Here is a 27,836-nt window from a genome sequence, read left to right as displayed (position 1 = left end):
AAATGTTGTAGTAATTCTTTGAACAGTTATTGACTTCCTGTCTTTTTATTTTTCTTCTAAAATCTCAATCCTTAATTGGCACCAGAGTTGAAAATACTTCATGTAATCCAGGAGACCCTGGGCTTCATAGGTTTGTTTTTAATGTTGTCAGTTTCTCCATGTGATCCTGTGGAAGCAGTTGGTAATTAGTAAGATGCAGGCATTCTTTGTCATGCTTATTGTCCTAGTTACCTATTGTTGCATAACAAATCATTCCTAAACTTAGCAACCTGAAACATTTATTATCTCACACTGCTTCTGAGAATCAAGAATCTGAGAGTGGCAAAACTGAGTGGTTCTGGCTCCTAGTGACTCATAGAACAGTAGTGAAGCTGTTAGGGGTTTGGTCATCTGAAGGTTTCACTGGAACTGGAGCATCTCGTTCCGAGGAGGCTCGCTGAGGTGGCTCTTGGCAAGAGGCCTCCAGTCATCTCTGCTTTTGGCATAAGGCTTCAGTTCGTTGCCATGTGGACCTCTTCATAGGGCTGGCTGTCTTATTCTTCCTAGGCTTCTTTCAGAGTGAGTGATCAAAAGAGAAGGAGAAAAAGCAAGCAGGAAGCTGTAGGTACCTTTTAGAGTGAGTTACGTAGTCTCGCTCTTACTCTAGGAGAATGGAATTAGGCTCTGCCTCTTGAAGAGAGGAGTACTAAGGAATTGTTGGATACTTATTAATACCCTGCTGCTGAAAATACATACTTATTCGTGCCTGCTGCTCAAAAATATACACATTTTGGTTCTGTTCTCCAGGGCTATCAAATGACTATTCAGTTGAAGCTGTAATTCTCTTACAGTGAATATAGGTCATAATCTTTTCAGACCTTTTTAAAAATGCGTGTGCCTGGCCATCCCAGACTTACCAACTCTGAATCTAGAGTAAATCATGGCTATCTGTGCTTTTAGAAATAAGAAGCTTGAGGTAATTCTCTTCTGAGTCCTCCTCCCCATCTTAAGAACCATTGATTTGTATTAATAATGGTTACCATGTTGTAGAGTATTATTAAACAATGAGAATAAGTGGGTATCTAAAGTTTTCCATTTGTAATTATCTTAAATTTTACTGCAGAGGCTCCCCCCCCCCCCAGTGGTTCTTTATTTTTGAAATTACCAGTTTTATAATTTAAGCAAACTGGTGCTAAGCAATTTTAATATATTGCATTCCTTGAGACATATATTCTAGGAAAGAACTTAAACTCAATAGAACTTTGTTTTTCTCATGGAGGGATTTTATGGTTTGTAAACTTTCTGCCAATGCTTTATTTCCATTAAACATCTCAGTAAGTAACAGCCTGGAATGGTGGAATGAAAACAAAACGAAAGAACAACAAAAAATGGTCTTGAACTTTGCATTTGCACTTTTAAGCATTCATTACCAGTTGCTGATGAACATTAACTTTTTAATTCTTTGTATTTTGTCATCTGATGATTAAGACATATCCAGGCTTAGGAAAATTATTTAAGGGTTCTGCAAGTTACTAGTTTTCCTCTTCTGTTTTAATTATCATGGTGAGCTTAAGACAGCTTAACAACTATCTTTCCTTCTCTTGCCTTCCAAATGATTGTCCCTATTCCATCATTTATTTTTATTTATTTATTTGTTTGTTTGTTTATTTATTTATTTATTATTTTTTTAGAGAGAGTGTGAGTGGGGGAGAGGGACAGAGGGCGAGGGAGAGAGAATCCCAAGCAGGCTCTGCACTCAGCATGGAGCCTGACATGGGGCTCAATCCTGTGACCCTGGGATCATGACCTGAGCTGAAGTCAAAAGTTGGATGCTCAACTGACTGAGCCACCCAGGCCCCCCTCCTCCATCGTGTTTATATTAAAAGCATATGAATGACATCTCCTTGGATGATCTGAGTTAAGGTTATGTATTACTGTTACCATGTAGGGGGTTAAGGTGCAAAGTCCCAAGTGAATTCTTCTGACAGTCATTTATTTCTTTCATTTAACTTAAAAAAAATTAAAATGATTTAAAAAATTTGGAAATATAACCTATATTTATCTTTTCCTGTTTTTAGTTGATTATAGGCATAGCGAAACCAGTGCAACAGCTCTGATGGTTGCTGCTGGACGAGGTTTTTCAAGTCAAGTAGAGCAGTTAATTAGCATGGGAGCCAACGTGCACAGTAAAGCATCAAATGGCTGGTAATTGTAAACTGCATCCGTTCTTTGTGTGTCTTGGTCCAGCTACACATACTGTCTTTGATTTCTTACGTTTGTCTTTATGTTAAAAGCTGTTCTATAACAATTGCTGGAACATCTCTAATGGGTGAATGAATAATGTGACTAGTTTTATAATTTTGAAAACATCATTTTTCTAATAGTTCGATATCTTTGAATTTTGGCAGGATGGCTTTAGATTGGGCTAAACACTTTGGACAGACTGAAATTGTGGATCTTCTGGAATCTTACAGGTAAAACTTTATTCTGTGCTTAATTAACCCTAACTTCTTTTTTATTTAAAAAAAAAATTTTTTTTAACATTTATTCATTTTGAGAGACAGAGAGAGGCAGAGCATGAGCAGGGGAGGGGGAGAGAGAGAGATACAGAATCCGAAGCAGGCTCCAGGCTCTGAGCTGTTTGTTAGCACAGAGCCTGATGTGGGACTTGAACTCACAAACCGCAAGACCAGGACCTGAGCTGAAGTTGGATGCTCAACTGACTGAGCCACCCAGGTGTCCCCTAACTTCTTTTTTAAAAGCTTAGCTGTGAAAATCAGTATGATGCTGTAGGCTATAGTCTCTAATTCAGAGATTTTCTTTTGTGTTTTTTTTTTTTTTTTTTTGCTGTTGGTTTTTGAATTCTAAGGAATTCTAAGGAAAAAAAATTTTTTTGTAGGGTGCTGGTAAGACCCACTGTGCTGTAATAATTTATTTTATTTTGAAAAACAGAAGGATTTCCAGTTAAACATGGTAGCTAGAACACACGTAATTTATCTGCATTTTCACAAAACCTCGTTGAAATGGTACAGAAGGAAAGTTCAAGCTAATAAAGTGAAAGAGATTGGAAGAGGTCATAGCAACTGATCGAAGAAATTAGTAAATTTTTGGGTACTAGAAGGCTAGTGGATCGGTGCTGGTTGACGTGGCAGAGCTGAGAAAACTGAAACCTGAGTGCCCACAGAGGGAAGTGCCAGTGAGAAACAGATTCATTTTAGCTTCTTAGAGGCTCACTTAACTAATTCTTTTTTTTTTTAAATGAATTTTTTTTTTTTTTTTAATGTTTATTTTTGAGAGAGAGACAGAGCGTGAGTAGGGAGGGGCAGAGAGAGAGGGAGACACAGATCTGAAGCAGGCTCCAGGCTCTGAGCTGTTAGCACAGAGGTCGACGCGGAACTCAAACTCGTCAACCGTGAGATCATGACCTGAGCTGAAGTCGGACACTCAACCGACTGAGCCACCCAGGCGCCCCTCACTTAACTACTTCTGAATAACAGTGAAAGAAAAGGCCAAAAACAAAACAAAAACAAAAAACACAACAACAAAAAACCCCCCAAAATCCCAGAATTGATTGAAATTCTCTATGAGGAACATTTAGAATTCCAGATTCCCTTCTCCCGCCCACCAGGTGATACCACTTCCCCACCTTTGCAGGAAGTGGGAAGTATATTAAAAAATAAAGCCACGGACATGTTGGACTTGGAGGTACCAGGCACATTGGGAGAGGAGGAGTGAGGCATCAAACAGAAAAGTCTAAAGACTGAAAGTTGAGGTACCATCCACTCCCTTCCACTGCTGTCCTGTTGCCTTTTCCTGTTTGAAGCTTATGTTCTTTAGCAGAAAACTTGAGAATTCTTTCCTGGGAAAACAGACGAAGCTGAGGGAAAAGAATTAGAATTATAGAAGGTTGGGTATTCCTTCAGTGAAATGACCATCGCTCAGCAATTGTCACCTGTGCAGATGGAGTTTTTTTTTTTTTTCATTGTCTTTAAAGATGAACAAAATGTTGGGGATTGATCACTGGGAATCTTTGAGGGGAAAAAGCACCCACAATCCAACAGACAACAATAGCAACCAAAAAACCCGGAACTTGGATGGGACTAAGCGTTAGTGACCAGAAGAAGACTTCAAAAACTAATAGAAAATATTCATGAAAGAGAAACAATGTGTTATAAAACAGGAACAGAACACATATCTTTGTTTAAATCTTACCTTCATGGGAGCTACCCTAATTAATCCTATTACTGCAGTCTACCTCCTGTGCTACTGATCCTCCTTAACTGATTCTACTTTGATTTAAAAAAGAAGAATCAGACAATACTTTTCACAATCCTATGAAAGAAAGCCTTCATTTTGGTAATTAAAGGTTTTAGGTAAATTTAGGTCAGATTGTGTAGATTTTAATGTTTATTTATTTTTGAGACAGAGACTGAGACAGCGCATGAACTGGGGAGGGTCAAAGAGAGAGGGAGACACAGAATCTGAAACAGGCTCCAGGCTCTGAGCTGTCAGCACAGAGCCTGACGCGGGGCTCAAACTCACGGACTGCGAGATCACAACCTGAGCCGAAGTCGGACACTTAACCAACTGAGCCACCCAGGCGCCCCCAGATTGTGTAGATTTTAGATTAGATATCTTAAGAAAAGAGAAAGATGTTTTATTAAAGGAAAAGGTACCTGAAGAAAACATGTTTAGTAATACGTGGATAGCATCTATCGGTCTTCAACCTATAAGAATCAAAAGTGAAAAAAATGGAATTTGAAGTTAAAATATATCACAATATCTTTTATTGAAGAACATATAAATGTTTTATATGAGTTGGGTTTTTGTATTTAATTCTATAGATATAGTCTCAGGTATTAGATGAAGTATGTTTGAAGTATGAAATTAGTCTTTTTAATTTCAATTAAATGCTAATGATGTTTAGAGTGACAAAGTTCTTAGCAATGGTAGGATTTGTTGTCATTTCAGTTAATAGCACCCAGAACTTGCAGTCCTTTTAGTGCTAATACTTTGAATGCTCCACTTTGAATGCTTCTTAGGGTGCTAGGAAGTATCTCAGTAGACACTATACATTACCAAGTACAGGAGTTATCTGGATAATATTCTAATTATCCTGGCTACCTGGGCTTTCTTTTTAGTCCACAGATCATGACATTATCAATCACCAATTTTAAACATTTAAAATGCAATTCATTAATAAAATGTGTGTTGGATTATTGATAATTGATATGTAAAGTTAGTGGGTTTTTTTTGAGAGTGCTAGTGGAGAGGGGCAAAGGGAAAGAGAGAGAGCATCTCAAGCAGGTTCCACACCCAGTATGTAGCCCGACATGGGGCTCCATCCCACGACCATGACATCATGACCCGAACTGAAATCAAGAGTTGGGTGTTCAACTGACTGAGCCAACCAGGCTCCCTTGAAGTTAGAGCTTTAAACAAAGAACATACTCCTCTCCTCATTTACCTGTTAAGAAGTAAAAAACCAAAAAACTTGGAGTATTTGAAAAAGGATCTTAAATTTAAAATACTACAATTTTAAGTTTAATATTTTCCCTATTGAGATCAGGCTTCATTTTCTGCTAAGCTCTTTAAGAGAAATGGGCTGAACTGAACTTCCTAGAAATCTTATTGATAGTTATTAGTGATGGCAATAGTTTATATTTTTATATAGAGGATGAAGAAGCAAGCAATTATTTAATTTATGCTGATTCTGGGCTTTTGGAAAGTAGCGAAATCAATCTGCTTTTAGAATAGAATTACCAAGTTAGCAGTCATGTTAAGCTGGTACCTGTAGAATTGTGGTTGGTTTGTTTTTTTAACGTAGACTTTTCTTCAGAGTATTGTTTATAAGAGTGAACAACCTGTTGAAATATAAATGATGATTGAAAATTTGTGTCTTTTAAGTTTTATTATGGTAAAGTTTACATACCACATGAGTTAGTTCACCCATGTTACACAGTCATTACCACAATCAATTTTGAGAACGTTTTCATTACCCGTCTACCCCCAAAAAACGCAACTCTTCCAGCTCTCGACACCTAGTGTACTTTCTGTTTCTGTAGGCTTGTCTATTCTGTACACTTAATCTAAGTGGAATGGTATCATACTTGGTCTTTTTGTGATTGGCTTCTTTCATTAGCATAATGTGTTCCAAGGTTCATCCATGTTGTAGCAGGTGTTCTTTTTCTGACTAATAACTTACTCTGTGGATACATCACGATTTGTTTAACCATTCATCAATTGATGAACATTTGGGTTTCCACTTTTTGACTCTTACCAATAATTCTGGTATGAACATTTGTGTACACATATTTATATGGACATGTATTTTCATTTCCCTTGTTTATATACCTAGCAGTGGAAGTGGAATTGCTGGGATGTGTGGTCACACTGTGTTTAACATTTTGAGGAACCTCCATATTCTTTTTCACAGTGGCTTCACCATTTTATGCTCTCACCAGCAATGTATGATGGTTACAGTTTCTCCACACCCTCTCTCCACACTTACTTTCTTGTCTTTTTTTTATTGTAGTCCTCCTAGTGAGTGTGAAGTGGTATTCATTGTGGTTTTGATTTTCATTTCTCTGATGACTAATGATGTTGAACATCTTTTCAGTGTGTTTATTGGCCATTTGTATATTGTCTTTGGAGAAATGTCTTCAGATTGTGTTTTCAACGTTTTTTTTATTTATTTATTTATTTATTTATTTATTTATTTATTTATTTATTTTTGGGACAGAGAGAGACAGAGCATGAACGGGGGAGGGGCAGAGAGAGAGGGAGACACAGAATCGGAAACAGGCTCCAGGCTCCGAGCCATCAGCCCAGAGCCTGACGCGGGGCTCGAACTCACGGACCGCGAGATCGTAACCTGGCTGAAGTCGGACGCTTAACCGACTGCGCCACCCAGGCGCCCCTTCAGATTGTGTTTTCAAAAATCACTTACTGACAAATTTTACTTTGGATAATGTACTGTAAACCAAAACATGAATTGTAGCTGGGACATTAAGTATCTCTTACCCTCTTTAGGGTGTATTTAAAATTTGAAGAAGGATATCATGGGAATTGTTGGCCTTAAAGGATTACTATTTTTGATGAAAATTGAGTTTGTGGTTTTTTTTTGTTGTTGTTGTTGTTTTTGTCTTTTTTTTCCTAGTGCTTCACTGGAATTTGGAAATCTAGATGAAAGTTCTCTGGTACACACAAATGGGAGTGACCTCAGTGCAGAAGACAGAGAGCTCCTGAAAGCTTATCATCACAGTTTTGATGATGAAAAAGTAGACTTGGATTTGATCATGCACCTTCTATACAATATCTGCCATGGTTGCGATGCTGGTAAATAACTACTGTCCAAAATAACTGGAACAACAGTGTATACTTCGATTTCAAAATTAATATGTTGTGTGTACAGATTTTTGTGTAATTCCATTGGCAGTATTGCATAAATAATCTCTTAAACATAAGTATCACAGTTTATTAGTACATAAAAACACGTGATAGAGTTCATTATAGATGGTTCTGTTGATTGGTTCTGGTTTTTAAAACCAGAGGTTTACTGTTAAAAACGTTATTCTTCTCCAAGGAGCAATATTAATTTTCCTGCCTGGATATGATGAAATTGTTGGACTGCGGGATCGCATCCTGTTTGATGACAAGCGGTTTGCTGATAACACACACAGGTAAAAGCTAAGGCTTTATATTTGCTGCTTTAAGTAACAGATAGGTACCATAGTGTATTTTCCCTTTCATTGTCAACAGATATCAAGTCTTTATGCTTCATTCAAATATGCAAACATCTGATCAAAAGAAGGTATTGAAAAACCCGCCTGCTGGTGTTCGAAAAATTGTAAGCTTTATAAAATCTTCTTTTCTCCATTTTATTAGTTATTGGTCCTGTTTTCGTATTAACTGTAACATAACATTCCATTTTGCAGATCCTTTCCACCAATATTGCTGAAACCAGCATCACAGTCAATGATGTTGTCTTTGTTATTGATTCTGGTAAGGTGAAAGAGGTAGGTTGGAGGAATTGTATTTTATTTAAATGAAGAAGATTAAGTTACATTCCAATAAATGCTTTTATAAGCAGAATTCACTTTAGTGGGAAAATCTCTGGTTCTGCCTGAATTTACCATAGTAGTCGTTGATTTCTCTGAAGTGAATATTTTACTTTAAACAGTTCAGAATATAAGATCCAGTTAGCGTAACAAATTATATTAAAAAAATGAGCTTCTGCTGATTAAATACTAGGAAGAAAGTAAAGGGCTGGCTAGCTACACTGAAAATTTTGTCACAGTGTGGGAATTTGATTACATATTTTGTATGCTTTCCTTCTACATGTGGGCATGGACCATGTCCCTCCTGTTCAATGTTTAATCTCCGGTGCTCCACATGTAGCAGATACTCAAAAGATATTTAGTTTGAGAGAACCATACTCAGAGGAAGCAGACAAAACTAAAGTTCAGCAAATGATAGCGGACACATGGGTCCATTACCTGCTTTTATAAAAATAAATTCCATCGGAACACTGCCATGTTCACTCTTCTGCCTATTGACTATGGCTGCTTTCACACTGCAGATGGCAGATTTGAATTAGTTGCAACAGAGACTCTCTACAAAGGCTAAAATATTTACTGCCAACCCAGTGGAAATAAAAGACAGCATTTATTTTCTTTAGCATTAGAATACTCAGCAGTTCTCAATGCCCTTAACTTTGGTAGGTCCTTTTACTGAAAGAGTTGAAAGTGAGAGGTGGTTGATTTTCAAGGAAAGATACTATCTATGTTGGGGAAAGCAAATGATCTCTGTTCTAGTGGATATAAATGATCATGTTTTAATGTGAAAAAAATTTATTAATTGCTTTATAATGTTTTCAAAGTAATTTTAAGGAATATCTTATAGAACACAAGATTTTATTATAAAATTTGGACATTTCATTATAGTTGGATACTATAAAGAAGGGATAATACATTTTGTTTTTTTATAAGAGGATAATGATGAATATTATCTTTAAAAGTCTGAATGGTGAGTCCATAAAAATTCAGATTTTATTGCCCTGAAATTAGCTAAAGCTGAACAAGTGAATTTCGAATAATTTAGAAATTAATTCCTATAGGTATCATTTATCAAGTAAACCATAGTTAAGAATATGATGATAGTGTCAGAAGTTAGTTTACATACAAAATGTGACATTTTATTAAAAACTATTGGTACTATTTTTTCTAAAGATCCTATAATTAAACTATTATGAGAATGCATTTGTAATTGCTCTGTATAGTTATCCTATGAAAGCGAAAGTGTAAGTCACTGAATGATTAAGTATATATTCTAGTTAGGAATCCACTCTTTTAAAGTATTTCTCTATAGTGAATTTTTACGTTAGAATCATTGAGGATGTATGGAGGGAATAATGGTTCTTTTTAAAATTCTTTTTTGTGTTTGTTTGTTTTTTAGTGTTTATTTTATTTTTTTTTTTTTTCAACGTTTTTTATTTATTTTTGGGACAGAGAGAGACAGAGCATGAGCGGGGGAGGGGCAGAGAGAGAGGGAGACACAGAATCGGAAACAGGCTCCAGGCTCCGAGCCATCGGCCCAGAGCCTGACGCGGGGCTCGAACTCACGGACCGCGAGATTGTGACCTGGCTGAAGTCGGAGGCTTAACCGACTGCGCCACCCAGGCGCCCCTTAGTGTTTATTTTTGAGAGACAGAGCACAAGCAGGGAAGGGGCAGGGAGAGAGGGAGACACAGAATCCAAAATAGGCTCCAGGCTCTGAGCTGTCAGCACAGAGCCTGACACGGGGCTGGAACCCATGAACTGTGAGATCATGACCTGAGTCAAAGTCGGGTCGCTTAACTGACTGAGCCACCCAGGCACCCCTATTTATTTCTGAGAGCGAGAGACACGGAGAGCGAGCATGCGCTCAGCAGGGGAGGGGCAGAAAGAGAGAGGGAGACACAGAATCTGAAGCAGGGTCCAGGCTTTGAGCTGCCAGCCACAGACCCCGAGGCGGGGCTCGAACTCACAGACTGCGAGATCATGACCTGAGCTAAAGTTGGATGCTTAACTGACTGAGCCACCCAGGCGAAGAGGCTTTAAATTAAACTTGGCATGTTAAAATATATTCATAATGTTTCTTGCTGTTTCTTCTTAAACACCTTTTATAAAAGTTTTAACATGAAGAAAACTTAATTACAGAAATCCTTCGATGCACTGAATTTTGTTACAATGTTAAAAATGGTGTGGATTTCCAAAGCTAGTGCCATACAACGAAAAGGCAGGTAATGTACATTCATTCACTCAATTGCCTGTAAAATGGAAACATTTTGGTATGTATTACATATTTAATATATATTCTTTCTATAAAATGTTAAGATTTTCATGTTAATCTTCATTTTTATATTTTTGTAAAGCAATCCATTTTAAAATATACTTTTTTTCAAAGGTTGATTTCAGCTTATTTTAAATTTTTTTGCCTAGTATAATCTATACTCAGAAGATGTAAGAAACATAGACAAAATTAAATGGAAAATCTCTTCAATATTTGCTACATAGGACAGAGGACTAATTTCTGTATTTTGCAAAAAAACCCCTTCCAAATCAATTCACGAAGACCAATACATGAACCTCACATATATCACCTCATATATGCCAAAAGAAATGTAAATTAATGAGGTAATATTTTTTGCTTATCACCGGATTGACATTGATGAAAATGTTTAACAGTACATACAACAGAGTTGGCAAAAGTATAGGCCAGTAAGCTTTCATGGTTTGCTGATGGGAGTGTAAATTGGTGTGACTTCTTCAGAGGACAGTTTGAAACTGTTGATCCAAATCTGCCCTTTGCCACTGTATTCACCTTCTCATAATTTGTCCTGAGTATACTTGTGCACTGTGTGCAGAGATGTGTTTAAGAATGTTTTCTGCAGCATTGTTTGTAATAGTGAAAAAACCTGAGAACATTGTAGTGTCCATTAGTAGTGAGGTATTGTAGTTAGATAAAGTATGCTGTAGTCACACAATGGTATACTAGGTAAGTGTTAAAAGGAAAGATGTAGATGTATGTATTTTTATAGTGGAATGGATTTTCAGAATATATTATTAATTGAAAAAAGTAAGGTGTAGAACGTGCATCCAATAGTATTTGCTTGTGCTAAATATGTATATGTGTGTATATATATATATATGTATGTGTATATATAGTTTAATGTTTATTTTTGTGAGAGATATGGAGTGTGAGCGGGGGAGGAGCAAAGAGAAAGGGAGACACAGAATCCGAAGCAGGCTCCAGGCTCTGAGCTGTCAGCACAAAGCCTGACACGGGGCTCGAACCCACAAACCGTGAGATCATGATCTGAGCCGAAGTCTGATGCTCAACTGACTGAGCAACCCAGGCGCCCCAGTATATATTTAGGCACAAATGCATTGTCAAGTATGAGAGAAACATTAAAAAAACAATTGTTGATCTGAGAAGGTGGGTTTGTGGGGCTCTTGAAGGAGATTTAATTTTCATTTTATTGCTTTGTAGTTTGGTTACTTATGCTTGCGTTACTTTTTCTTTTTAAAAAAAGATTAAAAAAGTATTGTATTTTTCGATAATCATTTGACTGATTTTTTTCTTTCATTTTAACTGATAGAACAACATCAGATACTGACTTTAAAGATGTACCTCAGGGGCGCCTGGGTGGCTCAGTCGGTTAAGCCGCCGACTTCAGCTCAGGTCATGATCTCGCAGTCCGTGAGGGCTGTGAGTTCAAGCCCCGCTTCGGGCTCTGTGCCGACAGCTCGGAGCCTGGAGCCTGTTTCAGATTCTGTGTCTCCATCTCTCTGACCCTCCCCTGTTCATGCTCTGTCTCTCTGTGTCTCAAAAATAAATAAATGTTAAAAAAAAAAAAAGATGTACCTCATATGCTGAAGATGGTGGATGCATTATTTCTGTGCTTTATACTTTCATAGGATGTTCTTGAGGGCTTGTTGCTATTACTGTATCACTTGTTTTCTTATGACAAGGTGTGGCTTGATATACTGAGCTAGGTTTATAGGCTGTTAATAGTATATTATTAGGGATGAAAATCAGAAATTGTAAAAATTTTTCTTGTCATCTCTTTCAACAGGTATTTTTTTTTTTTTTTACAGCCTTCACTGTGCAAGTGTTAGGGATACAATGATCAATAAACTAGAGTCTGATGAGTAGAATTTGAGGTGGGGGGAATGGTGTAGTTCTTCTTGGAATCCAGTAAAGTAAGCAATGATAATACTATGTGATTTGTTCTACACCTGGATTATGCTTCTAGAGGAGTTAAGGTAGAATCTGAGATAAATATGAATAAAGAGGTGTTGTGGCTCTCTGTCTCTCAAAAATAAATGTTAAAAAAAAAAAGATGTTGTGGGAAGGCTTTTCTAGCAGAGGCAAGGCTTATGCAAAGGCCTAAAGAAAAGCGTGAGCAAGAAAGTTGTTTGGGTGGAGTTTAGTTTAGAGGAGAATGGTGAAAAGAGCAGAAAGAGGTAAGTTGCGGACAGGTCCTGAAGGACCCTTTTGTGTTTTCTCTCTTTCTTCTTAATAAACCAGAGGATGGTTCAATGATCATATTCTTTTAGCTCTTTGAAGAATGAGTTGGTACAGACAAAACTGATGGTAGGAGGACCCAGTAGGAGGCTCTTTCATTAATATTTGCATTTAAAATAAGGTAGATATGACAGTAGTGTGGATTGTGATAGTGGAGAAATAAAGTAGATAATTCATTCAGGAGATACTAAGGGGTAAGGAATACTGTGGAGTCAAGGATGTCATACAGGTGTCTGTCTTAGAAATTTTGTGGATGGTGGTGCTGTCGTCATGGAAAGTGGGAATAGTGGTTCTGTTGGGGAGAAGAGTGAACTTTTGGTTGTGTTGAGTTTGACTGGAAAACCTAAGTGGGGCTAAAAGATTTCATAAGGGTAAATGTAGGGTTAGGATGAAGAGATCTCAGTGGATGGAAATTGAAGTCAGGAGGATAATTACGATCCCCTTGGGAGAGAGGGTAGAGCAGGAGAGCAGAGGGCTGAGGTCCAGCCTCACAGGAACATCAACATTTAAGGACTGGCAAAAGACAGAGGTATCTCAGAAGAGGCAGGAGAGGAGGGAAAGCAGATGGGTTGATAGCGAGGAAAGTACTGATGAAGGAAGCAGTGGTCCAGAGTCTAATTTTTTGTAACTTTGTAACTACAACAGTGTGTTACTTATGTTTGGGGGTCTGGATTGTGAGCTTTGCCAAGGTAGGGATATTTCTGTATCTCTCTCATTTAGCATACTCAGCCTTGCCATTAGCGGACATGATGACCGTGGGTGAAATGAAAAGAGACTGCTTTTCTTTGAGATATTTTTCTGCTGCTTCCCAGAAAATGATTCAAGTCTATGGTGACGGGGAGGGTGGTGGGGATGCCGCTCCCTGGGAGCTGTTTAATGCCTGCTTTGTGCAATTCTAAACAGCGGCATATGCACTGAGCTCTGAGCACAGTGCTTGTGTCAGTTCAGTAAAGCTGATGAAATTTATTTTCTTTTCAAATTTTTATTTAAATTCTAGTTAGTTAACATACAGTGCAATATTGGTTTCAGCAGTAGGATTCAGTGATTCATCATTTACATATACAAAGCTGGTGAAATTTAAATTACCATGTATTTTTTCTTTATTTTTAGTCTCATATGTATCTTACCTAAAAAAATTTTTTTAATCATTTCCTTAGAAGGCTTATCAGGTAGGTGTCATTCATGAATTTTTATAAATGAATCCCAGATGGGTAAAGTGCCTTCTGGAAAGATTCAGAGGGGAGGAGTATCACAGTAGGGATTTGCACTCAGATGTCCTGACCCTGGTCCATTGCTCTGTCTCCTTAGCACACTGCTTGTATAGTTTCCTTGATATAGTCTTCATTTCTTGTTTGAATCTCAATTTTTTTTTTCACTTTTAAGGGCAGGGAGATGTAGACCTGGAATTTGTTTCCGGCTGTTCAGCAGACTCCGATTCCAGAATATGTTGGAATTTCAGACTCCAGAACTTTTGAGAATGCCATTACAGGTAGGAATTTACGAAACTCTAAATTAGAGGCTATTTTTGTGGGTGACAGAGGAGAAAGGACCATTTTAACTTATACTAGTTGGACTTTTAAATAATCAACTCATAAAACAAACTTATAAAATGTATATTATGTAGGGTGGTTATGTACCTAACATTTTTTTCCTTTACTAGAAAATCCATAAACCTCTAAAATTTTAAAGAGTTACTTGAATGCATTTAAATTATGGTACAGTTTATAAATATGCTTTTTTTTATATGCGACATTTTAGAAGTCTAACGACCACATTGTGTTCACCTTTCACATTCTCACTGAGGATTAGAAAACAAATTATTTAAGGTCCAAAAGATAATGCCACAATCTCAGTATAAGATGCTGAGATTATGATGGTAGTTTAGAAGGGAGTGTGCTGAGATTTCCTGGCCTTTATTGTTTTGCTTTAGGTCTTCTCACTTCACAGAACAGCCAGACATTGTAGTTTCTAGGGAAAACTACCGGAAGCACATTAATTTGATTATCTGGTGTGCTGAGATGGATGTTGGTTTCTAAACATTTCCAGAGATACTGGATCATGTTTTTGGTATTCATGTACCTGGATGACTTCCCACTTTTCCATGCCTTATGGTCTTAGGATAAAATACAAAACTCTTAACAGGAGCCTAAATTATCTGCCCTTCCTGTGTCTCTAGTTTTAATTTTGACATCTTGTCTTTCCTTCTCTCTCTGCTCATACCAGTAGTTCGAATTTCTCAAGCACACCTTGTTTCTGTATTAGGGGCTTCCTCTGTGTGCTCCCCTCTCCCTAGAATCCTCCCTCTTGTTTCTTTGATAATTACCTCCTACTCAGTCGTTACATCCAAGTTTGAGTGCTGGTTCCCCAGAGATGTTGTCTTTGACTTCCCATGGCCTCCTCCTGCCCTTTCCTGAACTTGATTAAATAGTTTCCTTTACCTCTTTAGTTCTCTGTATCCTTCACAGCATTTATAAAAGTTGTAACTAAGTAGCTAATTGTGTCATTATTCTGTTTTTCCCACAATGAAAAATCCACCAGGGCAGACACTTGTCTATCTTCTTTTTCTCCCAACTTGCTGCATAGTCCCTAGCACCTGGCAAACACTTTGTTGAACGGATAAAAGATTCTAGAATGTAATGTAAAGGAAAAAAAGAGACTTTTGGACAATAACTCTTACTGTTATGTAGAAGAACTGTGTGAGGAGACATCGCCAGTGTGGGCAGTGGTAATCTTGATAGGAGGTAATGGAGGGTGTTTATTATATTAAAGTTCTAGCACCTAGGGCAAGGTTAGAGCCTGTCTTTCATAGAAAGACATGGTTCCCTCTACTGTTCATTTTAAGCAGAGGCTCTACTAGTCGGTTTGGGGACTGTGTTTCCCATGATTTCTTTAAAAAACAAAATCACCATAAATTTCAGCATTTCAACATTATTTGCTGTTCTTATTTGCAGGAACTTTGTTTACATACTAAGCTATTAGCCCCAGTTAATTGTCCTATTGCCGATTTCCTAATGAAAGCTCCTGAACCTCCACCTGCTTTAATTGTAAGAAATGCTGTACACATGCTTAAGGTTCGTGTCTTCATAGTTTTCACTTTACTGATTTTCCTTGAAATTTAAAGTGGGAATATATCTTGTCTGATTTTTGTACTTAAAAAGATTATCTGAAAGAAGCATGTACTTTGAATAATACTCTCATGGTAATTACAGTAAAACAGTTGATGTAGATCTTTTTTTATATAAAATATTTGAAGCAAACGATGTTTCCTATAAGATGTGGCAAAAGAAAATTTACATTTTTATTTCTTTATAAGTATGTGGTTTGATTAAACATCATGAAACATTTTGGTCCTGCCAGATTCTGTTTTGTGTGCTTTTATTTAGACAATAGATGCAATGGACGCGTGGGAAGATCTCACTGAGCTTGGGTATCATTTGGCTGACCTGCCCGTAGAACCGCATCTTGGAAAAATGGTCCTGTGTGCTGTCGTGTTAAAGTGTCTGGACCCCATCCTTACAATTGCCTGCACCCTGGCCTATCGAGACCCTTTTGTACTGCCAACCCAGGCCTCTCAAAAGCGCGCAGCTATGCTCTGTAGGAAACGCTTCACTGCAGGAACTTTCAGTGACCACATGGCACTTCTCAGAGCATTCCAGGTACTGGTCGTTGTTGTCATTCCATTTCTGAACACGTTGCTGGTTGAACACACTTCTGGGGCAAGTGTAACAAATTAAAAAAGAGCTAGGACTCCATTAATTTGGTTTCCTTATAAAGTCACATTTTATAAATAGCTCAGAAACATACATTCCTGCTGTCCTTGTGTTTAAAATTATCACTGTTTTTCTCTACCTTTTTTTCTTTTATTTTCTCAGTTTTCTCCCTGTAGGAATATGTGTATGTATATATTTATTTACTTATATGTATTTTTAAATATCCAAGTTCCTTTTAATCATATCTTGGACAGGGAATGCTCTCAAATTTTAGTTGAGAAGCAATGTATATTATGGGGTGCCTGGTTGACTTAGTCGATTGAGTGTCTGACTCTTGATTTTGGCTCAGGTCATGATCTCATGATTCGTGCGTTTGAGCCTACGTTGGGCTCCACACTGTGTGGAGCCTGCTTGGGATTCTCTCTCTGCCTCTCCCCCTCTCTCACAATAAATAAGTAAACTTAAAAAAAAAAAGAGATAATGTATATTATTCAAAGTATGTAGAACAAACCGAGGAAGAAACTTATCTTGAATTTAGTATCTCTGTGTTGATTTTTTTTTTTTAGAGTATGTCTTTTTCTTGTGTTCTCAAGACACGATGCTAAGAACTTAATTTTATAAAATAAAATCTAAATATCATTTAAAACTTTTTAAGATAACAGTAGTGAGAAATTGATGAACATGATAAATAAGAAAGAAAAGATAAGGAAAATAGGATTCTGAGGAAAGGAAATGATATGTAATTTAGAATTTCAGATATGTGGAGAAGAATATGTTATTTCTTGAAAAGGCGTCCTTAAATTCTCTTGAATGTGGGCTATGACTATACATTTTTTAAAAATTTCATTTTGTTGGGACGCCTGGGTGGCTCATTTGGTTAAGTGCCAACTTCGGCTCAGGGTTGATCTCACTGTTCGTGAATTTGAGCCCTGCATCGGGCTCTGTGCTGACAGCTCAAAGCCTGGAGACTGCTTCAGATCCTGTGTCTCCCTATCTGTCTGCCCCTCCCCTGCCTGTGCCCTGTCTCTCTCTCTCTGTCAAAAATAAAATAAACATTAAAAAAAATTTCATTTTGTTTATGCAGAAGTGACTCTTTTCCAGGCATAGACGATTTTTTCACTATATACGGTTTAAAGAAAACACTGGCAAGCTATTTTGTGAGCATTATTGAACAATGGATAATGCAATGCTATTGAGTCTATTAGATACCACGTCTTACAGTAGATTAGTTGAGTAGATAATAATTAGAGGCAGATTTGGAGTAGAATTCCTATGTATTCTTTGCTTTTCCCCCAGCTCCTTCAAGAGCAGAAAGGATAAATTACTGCTTTGGTCTTTCAGTTGTATTCTAAAGCAAGAAAAGTCATTTTCAAAGAGAAGTTTTCCTATACTGCATATAGATGGTTTCTAGAAATCCCACTTCCCATTTAAAGATAGATTAAGAGGTTGATATAGAGCTTATTTTTGGAGGACTGGAGTGGCAGAATCCTTAAATATAAGTGGTGTTTATAATGGCTTAGTTAAAAACCTCCCACACTTCAGTGGAAGAAAATTAGCAAACACATATGAAAAGTTAAACATGTTTACACAGCTGGTCATTTAAGTTAAGGGATACGTAATTCTCATTGGGATTTTATAAACTTAGTGACTTTTGTAGCATTTGAGTATAAATTAATGATAAATTTCATTTGATCATAAAGTCTTAGATTTTATTTTTTTATATTTAATTTTAAAATTTTATTTTTTAATTTTTTAATGTCTATTTATTATTGAGAGACTGAGAGACATAGAGCATGAGCAGGGGAGGGGTAGGGAGAGGGGGAGACATAGAATCTGAGGCAGGCTCCAGGCTCTGAGCTGTCAGCACAGAGCCCGATGTGGGGCTCGAACTCACAAACTGCGAGATGATGACCTGAGCTGAAGTCGGTCGCTCAACTGACTGAGCCACCCAGGCGCCCCCTAATTTTAAAATTTTAATAAAAAAAATTGAGACGTCATTGACATATTAGTTTTAGGTGTAAAACACATTGATACTGTAATTGTATGCATTGCAAAATGATCTCCACAGTAAGTCTAGTTAACATCTATCATTGCATATAGTTACAAATTTTTTTCTGTTTGTGATGATAACTTTTAAGATATACTCTCTGGTATGTTAACTAGATTTATTGTGGTGTGGTGATAATTTCACATTAATATATGGATATTGGATCACTATTTTGTATACCTGAAATGAGTATAATGTTAAATGTCAGTGATACCTCAGTAAAAAAAAGTGGACAAAAAAAAAATCTCTCTTATCAACTTTCAGATATACAATACAGTGTTATTAACTATAGTTACCATGCTTTACTACAGTTACCTTCCCAGGACTTAATTTATTTTGTAACTGGAAGTTTGTATCTTTTGACTCCTTTCATCCATTTCACTTCCTCTCCTCCCTTACCTCTGGCAACTACCAATCTGTTCTCTGTATCTTTGAGCTTTGTTTGTTTATTTATAAATGTTTATTTAATTTTGAGAGAGAGAGAGAGAGAGCACAAGGCAGGGAGAGGCAGAGAGAGAGGGAGACACAGAATCTGAAGCAGGCTTCAGGCTCCAAGCTATCAGCACAGAGCCTGATGTGGAGCTTGAACCCACGAACTGTGAAATCACAACCTGAACTGAAGATGGACGCATAACTGACCTGAGTCACCCAGGTGCCCTGAGTTTTGTTTTTTTTAATGAAGTCTTAGATTTTATCAAATAATTAGAAGGAGAATTGACCTTGAGTGGTTAAGGTAGTGGTTTTCAGTTACTTTGCTGCCTAACTAAGGAGTTTGGTAAATGTGTCTTGTTCTATAATTATGTTTTTGTAGGCATGGCAGAAAGCACGAAGTGATGGGTGGGAGCGAGCCTTTTGCGAAAAGAATTTTCTTTCGCAAGCTACCATGGAAATAATCATTGGTATGAGAACTCAGTTGCTTGGTCAGCTTAGAGCATCAGGTAATGTTTTCCCCAGAGAACCTATTTAGACCACTGAGAGTACCCTACCTATACCTTGTAGTATTTGTAGTGTTAACTGATGCCATTTTACATTATTTTTATGATGTTTTCACATTGTTGTAGATCTTGTATTTATGAACTGTGTTGTAGACTCCTATGTGATCTCAGAGTTTGTTGATTTAAAAATGATATTGTGGAGGCCTGTAGCTGAGAAATCTATGAACACCTTTTGATACTGTAGGCAGTGAGCAATTTGTAGTCTATTTGTTGGCAAAGATCATTGTAGATAATGTAGCTCTGTTTTATCACTATTAATAAATGATTATTTAGCTCTGTGAAATAGAAGTTAAAAAATGTAAGTAGGTTGATCTGAATGCTGGTCTTCGTGTTTGTGGAACATAAAACAACTAGTAATCACTTGAAGGTACTTAATTTTTTTTTTTTTTAAAGAGAATGCCAGTATTGCTATGTCAATTTAGAATTGTATCTTTAAATTTCCTTTTGAGTAGCATGGTACATTGAAAAAATAGCCAAAGACTACCAGAGCCTGGATTCATAGATTAGCTAAAGTGTAAAATAATATAAGGAGCAAGCCAAAGGATTTCGAGTTGTTGTAAATATCGGGAAATGTGAAGGGCTTTGGAAATTCAAGCAAGAATATATTTACTTCACTCCAGAATTTGTCTGTCATAACCACAGTGTTATTAATACCAGTTAGAAGAGTGGTTTAGATTTTCAGCTGTGACTTTAGTACATTTCTTTTTTTAAATTTTAGTACATTTCTCATAGAAGCTTATGAAGAACTTTGTAGCAAGAGTGTGTATTTTTTTAAAAATTTTCAGCTGTGACTTTAGTACATTTCTTTTTTTAAATTTTAGTACATTTCTCACAGCAACTTAAGAAGAACTTTATAAAAAGCAAGAGTGTGTATTTTTTTAAATTTTCAGCTGTGACTTTAGTGCATTTCTTTTTTTAAATTTTAGTACATTTCTGATCGCAGCTTATGAAGAACTTTATAGCAAGAGTGTGTATTTTTTTTAAGAGTCCCACATCCCCAGTGAACAAACCTAAACTTTATTAGAACACTGAATCTGTATCTTAAACTTACCAGAGGAGATTTTATTAATTGCTGTGGAATTTGAATATCCTTAAACTTACATGGGCTATACAATTTTTGTAAAAAATGCATACGTTTAAAAGTATATTTTGCACAATAGAAAAAGTTGGTGTGGTTTTTTCCTCCTTCTAGGTTTTGTTAGAGCACGAGGCGGTGGTGACATTCGAGATGTTAACACAAATTCCGAGAACTGGGCTGTCGTTAAAGCTGCATTGGTGGCAGGCATGTATCCTAATGTAGTCCATGTGGACAGAGAGAATGTAGTACTGACAGGGCCAAAGGAGAAAAAAGTTCGGTTTCATCCCACTTCAGTTCTCAGTCAGCCTCAGTATAAAAAGGTAAAACATTTTTAATGCTGTCTTAGGCCTTGAAGTCAAACTGATCTAATTTACATAGTTGAAGATCAACCAGAAATGCTCCAAATACCAGCCTGCTTTAAGAAATTAGTTACCTATGTCTAATTCAACATTGGAACAAATTTTTGATGGAATCTTAGAGTTGGAAGAGGTAGTGTGTTAGCTAATGAGGACTACTAGCTGTATGAACAAGGACGTGCTTTCGTTTTTGCTTGAGTATTAATACACCTCATCTGTTTCATTGAGGGACTTTTTACATTTTAAAAGTATTGCCGGTAAACTAGGTGACATACAGTTAACAATTCTTCAATCCATTTTTCTAATAGATTCCTCCAGCCAATGGTCAGGCTGCAGCGATTCAAGCACTACCTACAGATTGGCTTATTTATGATGAAATGACCAGGGCCCATAGAATAGCTAATATTCGATGTTGTTCAGCAGTGACACCCGTCACTATATTGGTATTCTGTGGACCAGCTAGATTGGCAAGTAACGCTCTTCAAGAACCTTCATCATTTCGAGGTAAATGGATTATGAAGGAAATGAAAATCTATCTGCAATGAAATTTTTTTCACTGGACCAAATAAATTTTGAAATTACCAAAATTTATGTAGTAGTAGCTCCCTTTTGATATGGTAAGACTAATTAGAAACTACTGAAGTATACCTCAGTTCTTAAAATTGATTTTTCTAAAGGTAACTTGGTATTGATTTGTGCATTTTTGATTAATCTTGATAGGTTTACTTTTCTCTCCCACTTGAAGTTAAATAACAGTTTAACATAAATAAAGGTAATTGTTTAAGGAAATAATATTAATAGTGACCCATGATCTCATTTCCCTTATGCAAACACTTTTGAATATTATTTTAAAATTATGTTTAATATTTTTACATATTTCTTCAGCTATTTTACATTGTTATTTTCATTATGCAGAATATAAGTTTTAAAAAATCTTTTATATTAATGGCTGCAAAATATACTATCACTTAAAAGTGGTGTAATGCGTTTAAAATGTTCTGGCGGGAGCAGGGGGCCTCTGGGTGGCTCAGTTGGTTAAGCATCTTACTTTGGCTCAGGTCATGATCTCGTGATTTGTGAGTTCGAGCCCCACATCAGGCTCGCTGCTCTCAGCCTGTCAGTGCAGAGCCCCCTTCAGATCTTCTGTCCTCCTCTCTCTGCCCTTCCCCTACTTGCGCTCTCTCACTCTCTCTCTCTCAAAAATAAATAAACATAGGGGCGCCTGGATGGCGCAGGTGGTTAAGCATACGACTTCAGCTGACGTCTTGCGGTCCGTGAGTTTGAACCCTGCATCAGGCTCTGTGCTGACAGCTCAGAGCCTGGAGACTGCTTCAGATTCTGCGTCTCCCTCTCTCTCTGCCCCTACCCTACTCACACTGTCTCTGTCTCTCTCTCTCAAAAATAAACATTAAAAAAAAAACATTAAAAACAATTCATGAAAGAACTAGCTCTTAGTTTCAGTGATCTTTTCTATTGTGTTTTAGTCTCTTATTTCATTTATTTTTGCTCTGATCTGCATCATTTCTTTCCTTCCACTAACTTTGGGCTTCGTTCTTTTTCTAGTTCCTTTAGGTACAAGGTTAGATTGAGATGTTTGCTGCTTCTTGACTTAGGCGCCTATATTTCCGTAAACTTGCCTCTTCGAACTGCTTTTGCTGCATCCTGTAGATTTTAGAGCATTGTGTTTCTGTTTTCATTTGTCTTCAGGTATTTTTTTTCCTTTCTTTTTTGATTTCTTCATTGGCCCATTGTTTGTTTGGTAGCCTTTTGCTTAGGCTTTACGTGTTTGTGTTTTTTCCAGTTTATTCTTGTAATTGATTTCTAGTTTTGTACCATTGTGGTCAGAAAGGATGTTTGATATGATATAAGTCTTCCTAAAAATATTGAAACTTGGTTTGTGGCCTAACATGCTACCTATCCTGGAAAATGTTTCATGTACACTTGAAAAGAATGTGTGTTCTGCTGTGTTTGGATGGAATATTCTGAATATATCTGTTAAGTCCACCTAGTCTAATGTGTTGAGACCAGTGTTTCCTTATTGGTTTTCTGCCTGGATGATTTGCTATTGCTGGAAGTGGATGCTGTGTTCCGCTACCATTATCGTGTGTGACTGTTAATTTCTCCTTTTACATCTTGTAATACTTGCTTTCTGTGTTTCGATGCTTTTGTGTTGGTTGCTTAGATATTTACAATTGTTATATTCTCTTACTTGATTAACCCCTTTATAAGGCTCTTCTTTGTCTCTTCTTCAAATCTTTGTCTTGAAGTCTGTTTTGCCTGATACGATTATTGGTATTTTAGCTTTCTTTTCAGTTTCTATTTGCATGGAATATCTTTTTCCATCCCTTCATTTTGAGGCCTTCTCTTTCTTTAGGTCTGAAGTGAGTCACTTACAGGCAGCATATTTGATGGATCTTGTTTTTTATCCATTCGGCCACGCTCTGTCTTTGGAGCATTTAGTCCTTTTACATTTAAAGTAATTATCGATAGATATGTTAGTTGTTAATCATTTTCTGGTTGTTTTTGTAGTTCTTCTCTGTTCCTTTCATCTTTTATTCCCTTCCCTTGTGATTTGATGACTTTCTTTAGTGTTATATTTGGATTCCGTTCTGTTTATTTTTTATGTATCTATTATAGGTTTTTTGTTGTGGCTACCATGAGGTTCATCTGTAACAACCTGTGTATACAGCAGTGCATTTTAAATTGGTGGTTAAGTTTGAACACACTCTAAAAGCAATATATTTTTATTTCCTCACCTTACATTTTATTTTTTGACACTGTATTTTATATCTTTTTATTTTGTACATCTTCTAAGTAATTAGGGTAGGTAGGTTTTACTGTTCTTCTCTTTAACCTTCATACTAGCTTTATAAGTTGTTGACCTACTACCTTTACTGTATTTTTGCTTTCAGCAGTGAGATTGTTTTCTTTCATAATTCTTTTACTTTTAATCACAGCCTTTCCTTTTCTGCTTAAATAAATCCCTATAACATTTCTTGTAAGGCCAGTTTAGTGGTCATTAACTCCTTAAGCTTTTGTTTGTCTGGGCAACTTTGTCTTTCTTTCAGTTCTGAAAGATAATTTTGCTGGGTAGAGTATTCTTGGTTGTAAGTTTCTTCTTTTCAGTACTTTGTCTATATCGTGCCCATTCCTCTGGTCTCCAAAGTTTCTGCTGAAAAATCAGCTGGATAACCTTATGGAGTTTCCATTGTGTGTAACTCATTTTTTTTTTTTTTTTTTCTCTTGCTGCCTTTAAGGTATTCTTTTCTCTTTATCTGTACTTTTTGGGCTTTTAATTATATGTTTGGTGGACCTCTTTGGGTTTATCTTGTTTGGAACTCTTTGTGCTTCCTGGACCTGAATGTTGTTTCCTTCTCCAGTTTAGGGAAGTTTTCATCTGTTGTTTCTTCAAATAAAGTTTCTGCACTTCCCCGCTGTCTTTTCTGAGACTCATATAATGCAAATGTTAGTATGCTTGACACTCTCCTTGAGGTCCCTTTAATCTATCCTAATTTTTAGAAATTCTTTTCAGTTTTTGCTGTTCAGCTTGGGTGATTTCTACTACCCTGCCTTCCAGATCGCTGATCCGTTCTGCATCATCTAACTTGATGTTGATTCCCTTTAATTTATTTTTCATTTCAGTTATTATATTTTTCAGCTTTCCCTTCATATGTACCATTTATTAAATAATCTTTATCTTCTTTTTGAAAGCTTGCATATTGTTGTATATTACATTTGCCATCTTTATTTTTTTTTAAATATTTATTTAAGTAATCACTACATCCAGTGTGGGGCTTGAACTCATAACCCTGAGACCAAGAGTTACCTATCTTTTAAGTGAGACAGCCAAGTGCCCCTGGCATCTTTGTCATTATTACATCTTACATTGGCATTTTTAAACTTTCTATATATTTTGTTCCTTTAAATTTTTGCCTTTATGTTGTGCCATCTTGTTTAGTAATTTTGTTTTTCAGTAAGTTCTTATGTCTGGTAGCAAAGGATCTCCCTGTAACTCTGCCTTTCTGTTATAAGCTATTTTTTATAATGTTTCCTATTTTTAATAATGAATATTCAGTAGTCATCTTCTTGTAATCTTTTCTGTAACCAATAGTTCTTTTGTGATTTTAATTAAGAGTTTACTTCTAGGAATATAGTATATTCTTCTATTCACCTTTTATTAAATTTAGCAATATCTTTTCTTTGGTAAGTTTTACAAAGGTTGGATATATTCTTATGATGATTCTTAAGATTTTGTTGTTCTTGAGTTACTCTTTGTGTCATTTTCCTGCTGATCTTCTAGTAAGGAATACTATGTAACAGGGGAGTATATTTAAAATTTATTTTTTAATGTTTATTTATTTTTGAGAGACAGAGTGAGAGAGGGGGAGGGGCAGAGAGAGGGAGACACAGAATTTGAAGCAGGCTTCAGGCTCTGGGCTGTCAGTGCAGAGCCCCAACATGGGGCTTGAACTGTGAGATCATGACCTGAGCCGAAGTTGGACACTTAACTGACTGAGTCACACAGGTGCCCCCAGGAGAGTATATTGTATTTGCTCTTGCTTTACTAAGCTCTTACTAATCCTTTTGACTTTCTATTAACTTAGAGTACCTTTAAGTGGTAATTTTTAATTTGTTATAAAAATTTATTCCTTTTATTTCTTTTTCATGACTTGGGAAAACCATGTTAATGGCCTGCTTTTTCTTGTTGCATTTTAAAGGTTTAAATTCTAAAGTGATATTGATGATGACAGTAATTTTTGTTTTAATGAAAGTACTTGTATTAAAATAAGGTAGAAAGGGCACCTGGGTGGCTCAGTTGGTTGAGTGTCTGACTCTTGGTTTCGGCTCAGGTCAGGATCTCAGGGTTATGGGATCGAGCCCCATGTCAGGCTCTGTGTTGAGCATGGAGTCTGCTTAAGATTCTCTCTCTCTTCCTCTGACCCTCTCCCCAACTTGCGCATGCTCTCCCTCTCTCTCTTTCTCTCTCTCTCAAATAAAAATAAATAAATAAAAAAGAATTCTTTTGAAATTTAAATTTTTAAAAATACTTACGTATTTTGAGAGGGAGCGCGTGTGAGTAGGGGAGGGGAGAGAGAGGGAAAGGATAGGGAGAGAGAATCCCAAGCAGGCTCTGTCCTCTCAGTGCAGAGCCTGACACGGGGTTGATCTCATGAACTGAGAGGTGATGACCTGAGCCAAAATCAAGAGTCGGATGCTTCACTGACTGAGCCATCCAGTTGCTCCAGAATTGTTCTTTTTTTGCAGTTTTATTTTTTTAAATTTTTTTTATTTAAAAAAAAAATTTTTTTTAACGTTTATTTATTTTTGAGACAGAGAGAGACAGAGCATGAGCAGGGGAGGGTCAGAGAAAGAGGGAGACACAGAATCCGAAACAGGCTCCAGGCTCTGAGCGGTCAGCACAGAGCCCGACGCGGGGCTCAAACTCACGGACCGCGAGATTGTGACCTGAGCTGAAGTCGGACGCTTAGCCAACTGAGCCACCCAGGCACCCCTCTTTTTTTGAAGTTTTAAAACACATTTTGAAATTTATTAAATAGCTTGTGGGCATTTGTTCATATCAAAATTTATTTAGCCTGCTGTTGTACTGTATATATTTTCTTATGGGACTATCATATTTATCATAAGAATAAACCTTCCTTGGACTAAGGAGGACTTACTGCATTGCTCATATTTTGCTAGCGTTTTATTTAAAATTGCTCATTAGTGAGGTATGTGTGTTGGGAATATTCAGAAATGTTTGTTTGTTTATTTATTTATATCAGGTTTTAGGATTAGTTCAGACTTGTCTCATGCAAGGAATTGGCCATTGTTTGTTTTCTTCAAAGTTTGAGAGACTTGATGAACTGGATTTCTGTGTTTGGTGTTCTTTCAGGACACCTTTGGTTTCTTCCTGAAATAGTCTGGGCTTTCCTACCTCTTGTTCTTTGTTTTGGTAATTTCTTTTTGTTTTCAGTTTGTTTCGTACAAAAGAATAGATTTCTTTGAATGTTTCAAATTTATTATTTTTTATGGATACTGGATCTTCTTAGATTAAAACAGTTTGTATTAATTTTTATAATCTTATTCTCAGCTCTGATTTTGTATATGGATTTGAGCTTCCTTCTCCCTTTATTAAACTTACCAGAGGGGTGCCTCATCTTTTCAAGGAACTGGATTATAGTCTTGACTACTGCCATTTTGTTTTATCTAATATATCAGTTTTTTTCCCTCACTGTTTTCTTCATTTTTTTTTCCTTTGGGGTTTATACTGTTTTTCTAAGATGTATTTATGGGTGTGGTTTCTCCTTTTCTTCTTTTAAATTGAAACCTATGAATTTACATGAGCATTTCTTGTTTTCTTCCCTTTTTAAATTATATTCTTAGTTTTCATCTTTATTCAGTTATTATTTAAAGATTTTGTTTTGATTTTTTTTAAAGTTTATTTATTTATTTTGAGAAGGAGGGAGGGAGGGGGAGAGAGAGAGAGAGAGAGAGAGAGAGAGAGAGTGAGAGAGAGGTAGAGTTAGAGAGAGAATCCTAAACAGGCTCTGCACTGTCAGTGCAGAACTCGAACTCATGAACCATGAAATCATGACCTGAGCTGAAATCACGAGTTGGATGCTTAACAGACTGAGCCACCCAGGTGCTCTTTGTTTTGAGTTTTAAGTTACAGTCTTTTTTATTTTGTTGCATTTTGATTAGAGATTATAGAGATTATGTCTTGCTTCCCCCCCCCCCCCCCCCCCCCCCCGCTTTGTAAGTATTGAGACTTAATTTGTGAACTGCTGGCTTTGAAGAGCTCCACACCCAAACTCTTAGTATGGAGCATTTGTGTAAATACACATTATCTGTGTTTACTTACTTCTTTTGCTATATGGTGGTAAGAGTGAAATTTTTGCCTTTCAATATGTGTTTGAACAGCGGATGGTGTTCCTAATGACAGTAGTGATAGTGAAATGGAGGACAGAACCACTGCTAATTTGGCAGCTTTGAAACTTGATGAGTGGCTCAATTTCAAACTAGAGCCTGAGGTAAGTTGCTTTTCAGTAGTGTGGTAAGTTTCTTTCATTCTGGTAGTACGAACTGACATACAACATGATG

General features: G+C 36.7%; 1 protein-coding gene across 6 annotated transcripts in view; it reads left to right on the top strand.

The window, feature by feature from the left end:
• Positions 1 to 27,836, top strand: part of YTHDC2 (YTH N6-methyladenosine RNA binding protein C2) — a 96,409-nt gene that overhangs the window by 25,382 nt on the left and 43,191 nt on the right. For all 6 annotated transcript variants that reach the window (XR_013557543.2, XR_009611193.3, XM_078451787.2 and 3 more), the window contains 14 exons: positions 2,058 to 2,184; positions 2,388 to 2,453; positions 7,139 to 7,317; positions 7,565 to 7,661; positions 7,741 to 7,828; positions 7,917 to 7,997; positions 10,179 to 10,261; positions 13,933 to 14,038; positions 15,501 to 15,620; positions 15,933 to 16,205; positions 19,118 to 19,244; positions 20,494 to 20,699; positions 21,044 to 21,239; positions 27,657 to 27,766. Coding sequence is in view for 4 of the 6 variants with exons in the window: in XM_078451787.2 (XP_078307913.1) it covers positions 2,058 to 2,184; positions 2,388 to 2,453; positions 7,139 to 7,317; positions 7,565 to 7,661; positions 7,741 to 7,828; positions 7,917 to 7,997; positions 10,179 to 10,261; positions 13,933 to 14,038; positions 15,501 to 15,620; positions 15,933 to 16,205; positions 19,118 to 19,244; positions 20,494 to 20,699; positions 21,044 to 21,239; positions 27,657 to 27,766 (1,859 nt within the window). In the remaining 2 variants the exon portion in view is untranslated. The remainder of the gene's footprint in view (positions 1 to 2,057; positions 2,185 to 2,387; positions 2,454 to 7,138; positions 7,318 to 7,564; positions 7,662 to 7,740; positions 7,829 to 7,916; positions 7,998 to 10,178; positions 10,262 to 13,932; positions 14,039 to 15,500; positions 15,621 to 15,932; positions 16,206 to 19,117; positions 19,245 to 20,493; positions 20,700 to 21,043; positions 21,240 to 27,656; positions 27,767 to 27,836) is intronic.

Source organism: Panthera onca, chromosome A1 (assembly GCF_046562875.1).
Source record: "Panthera onca isolate mPanOnc1 chromosome A1, mPanOnc1 haplotype 2, whole genome shotgun sequence".
In the NCBI taxonomy this organism is placed as follows: Eukaryota; Metazoa; Chordata; class Mammalia; order Carnivora; family Felidae; genus Panthera; species Panthera onca.
The sequence above is the reverse complement of the archived record's forward strand: the minus strand, read 5'-3'. Positions and strand labels throughout refer to the sequence as shown.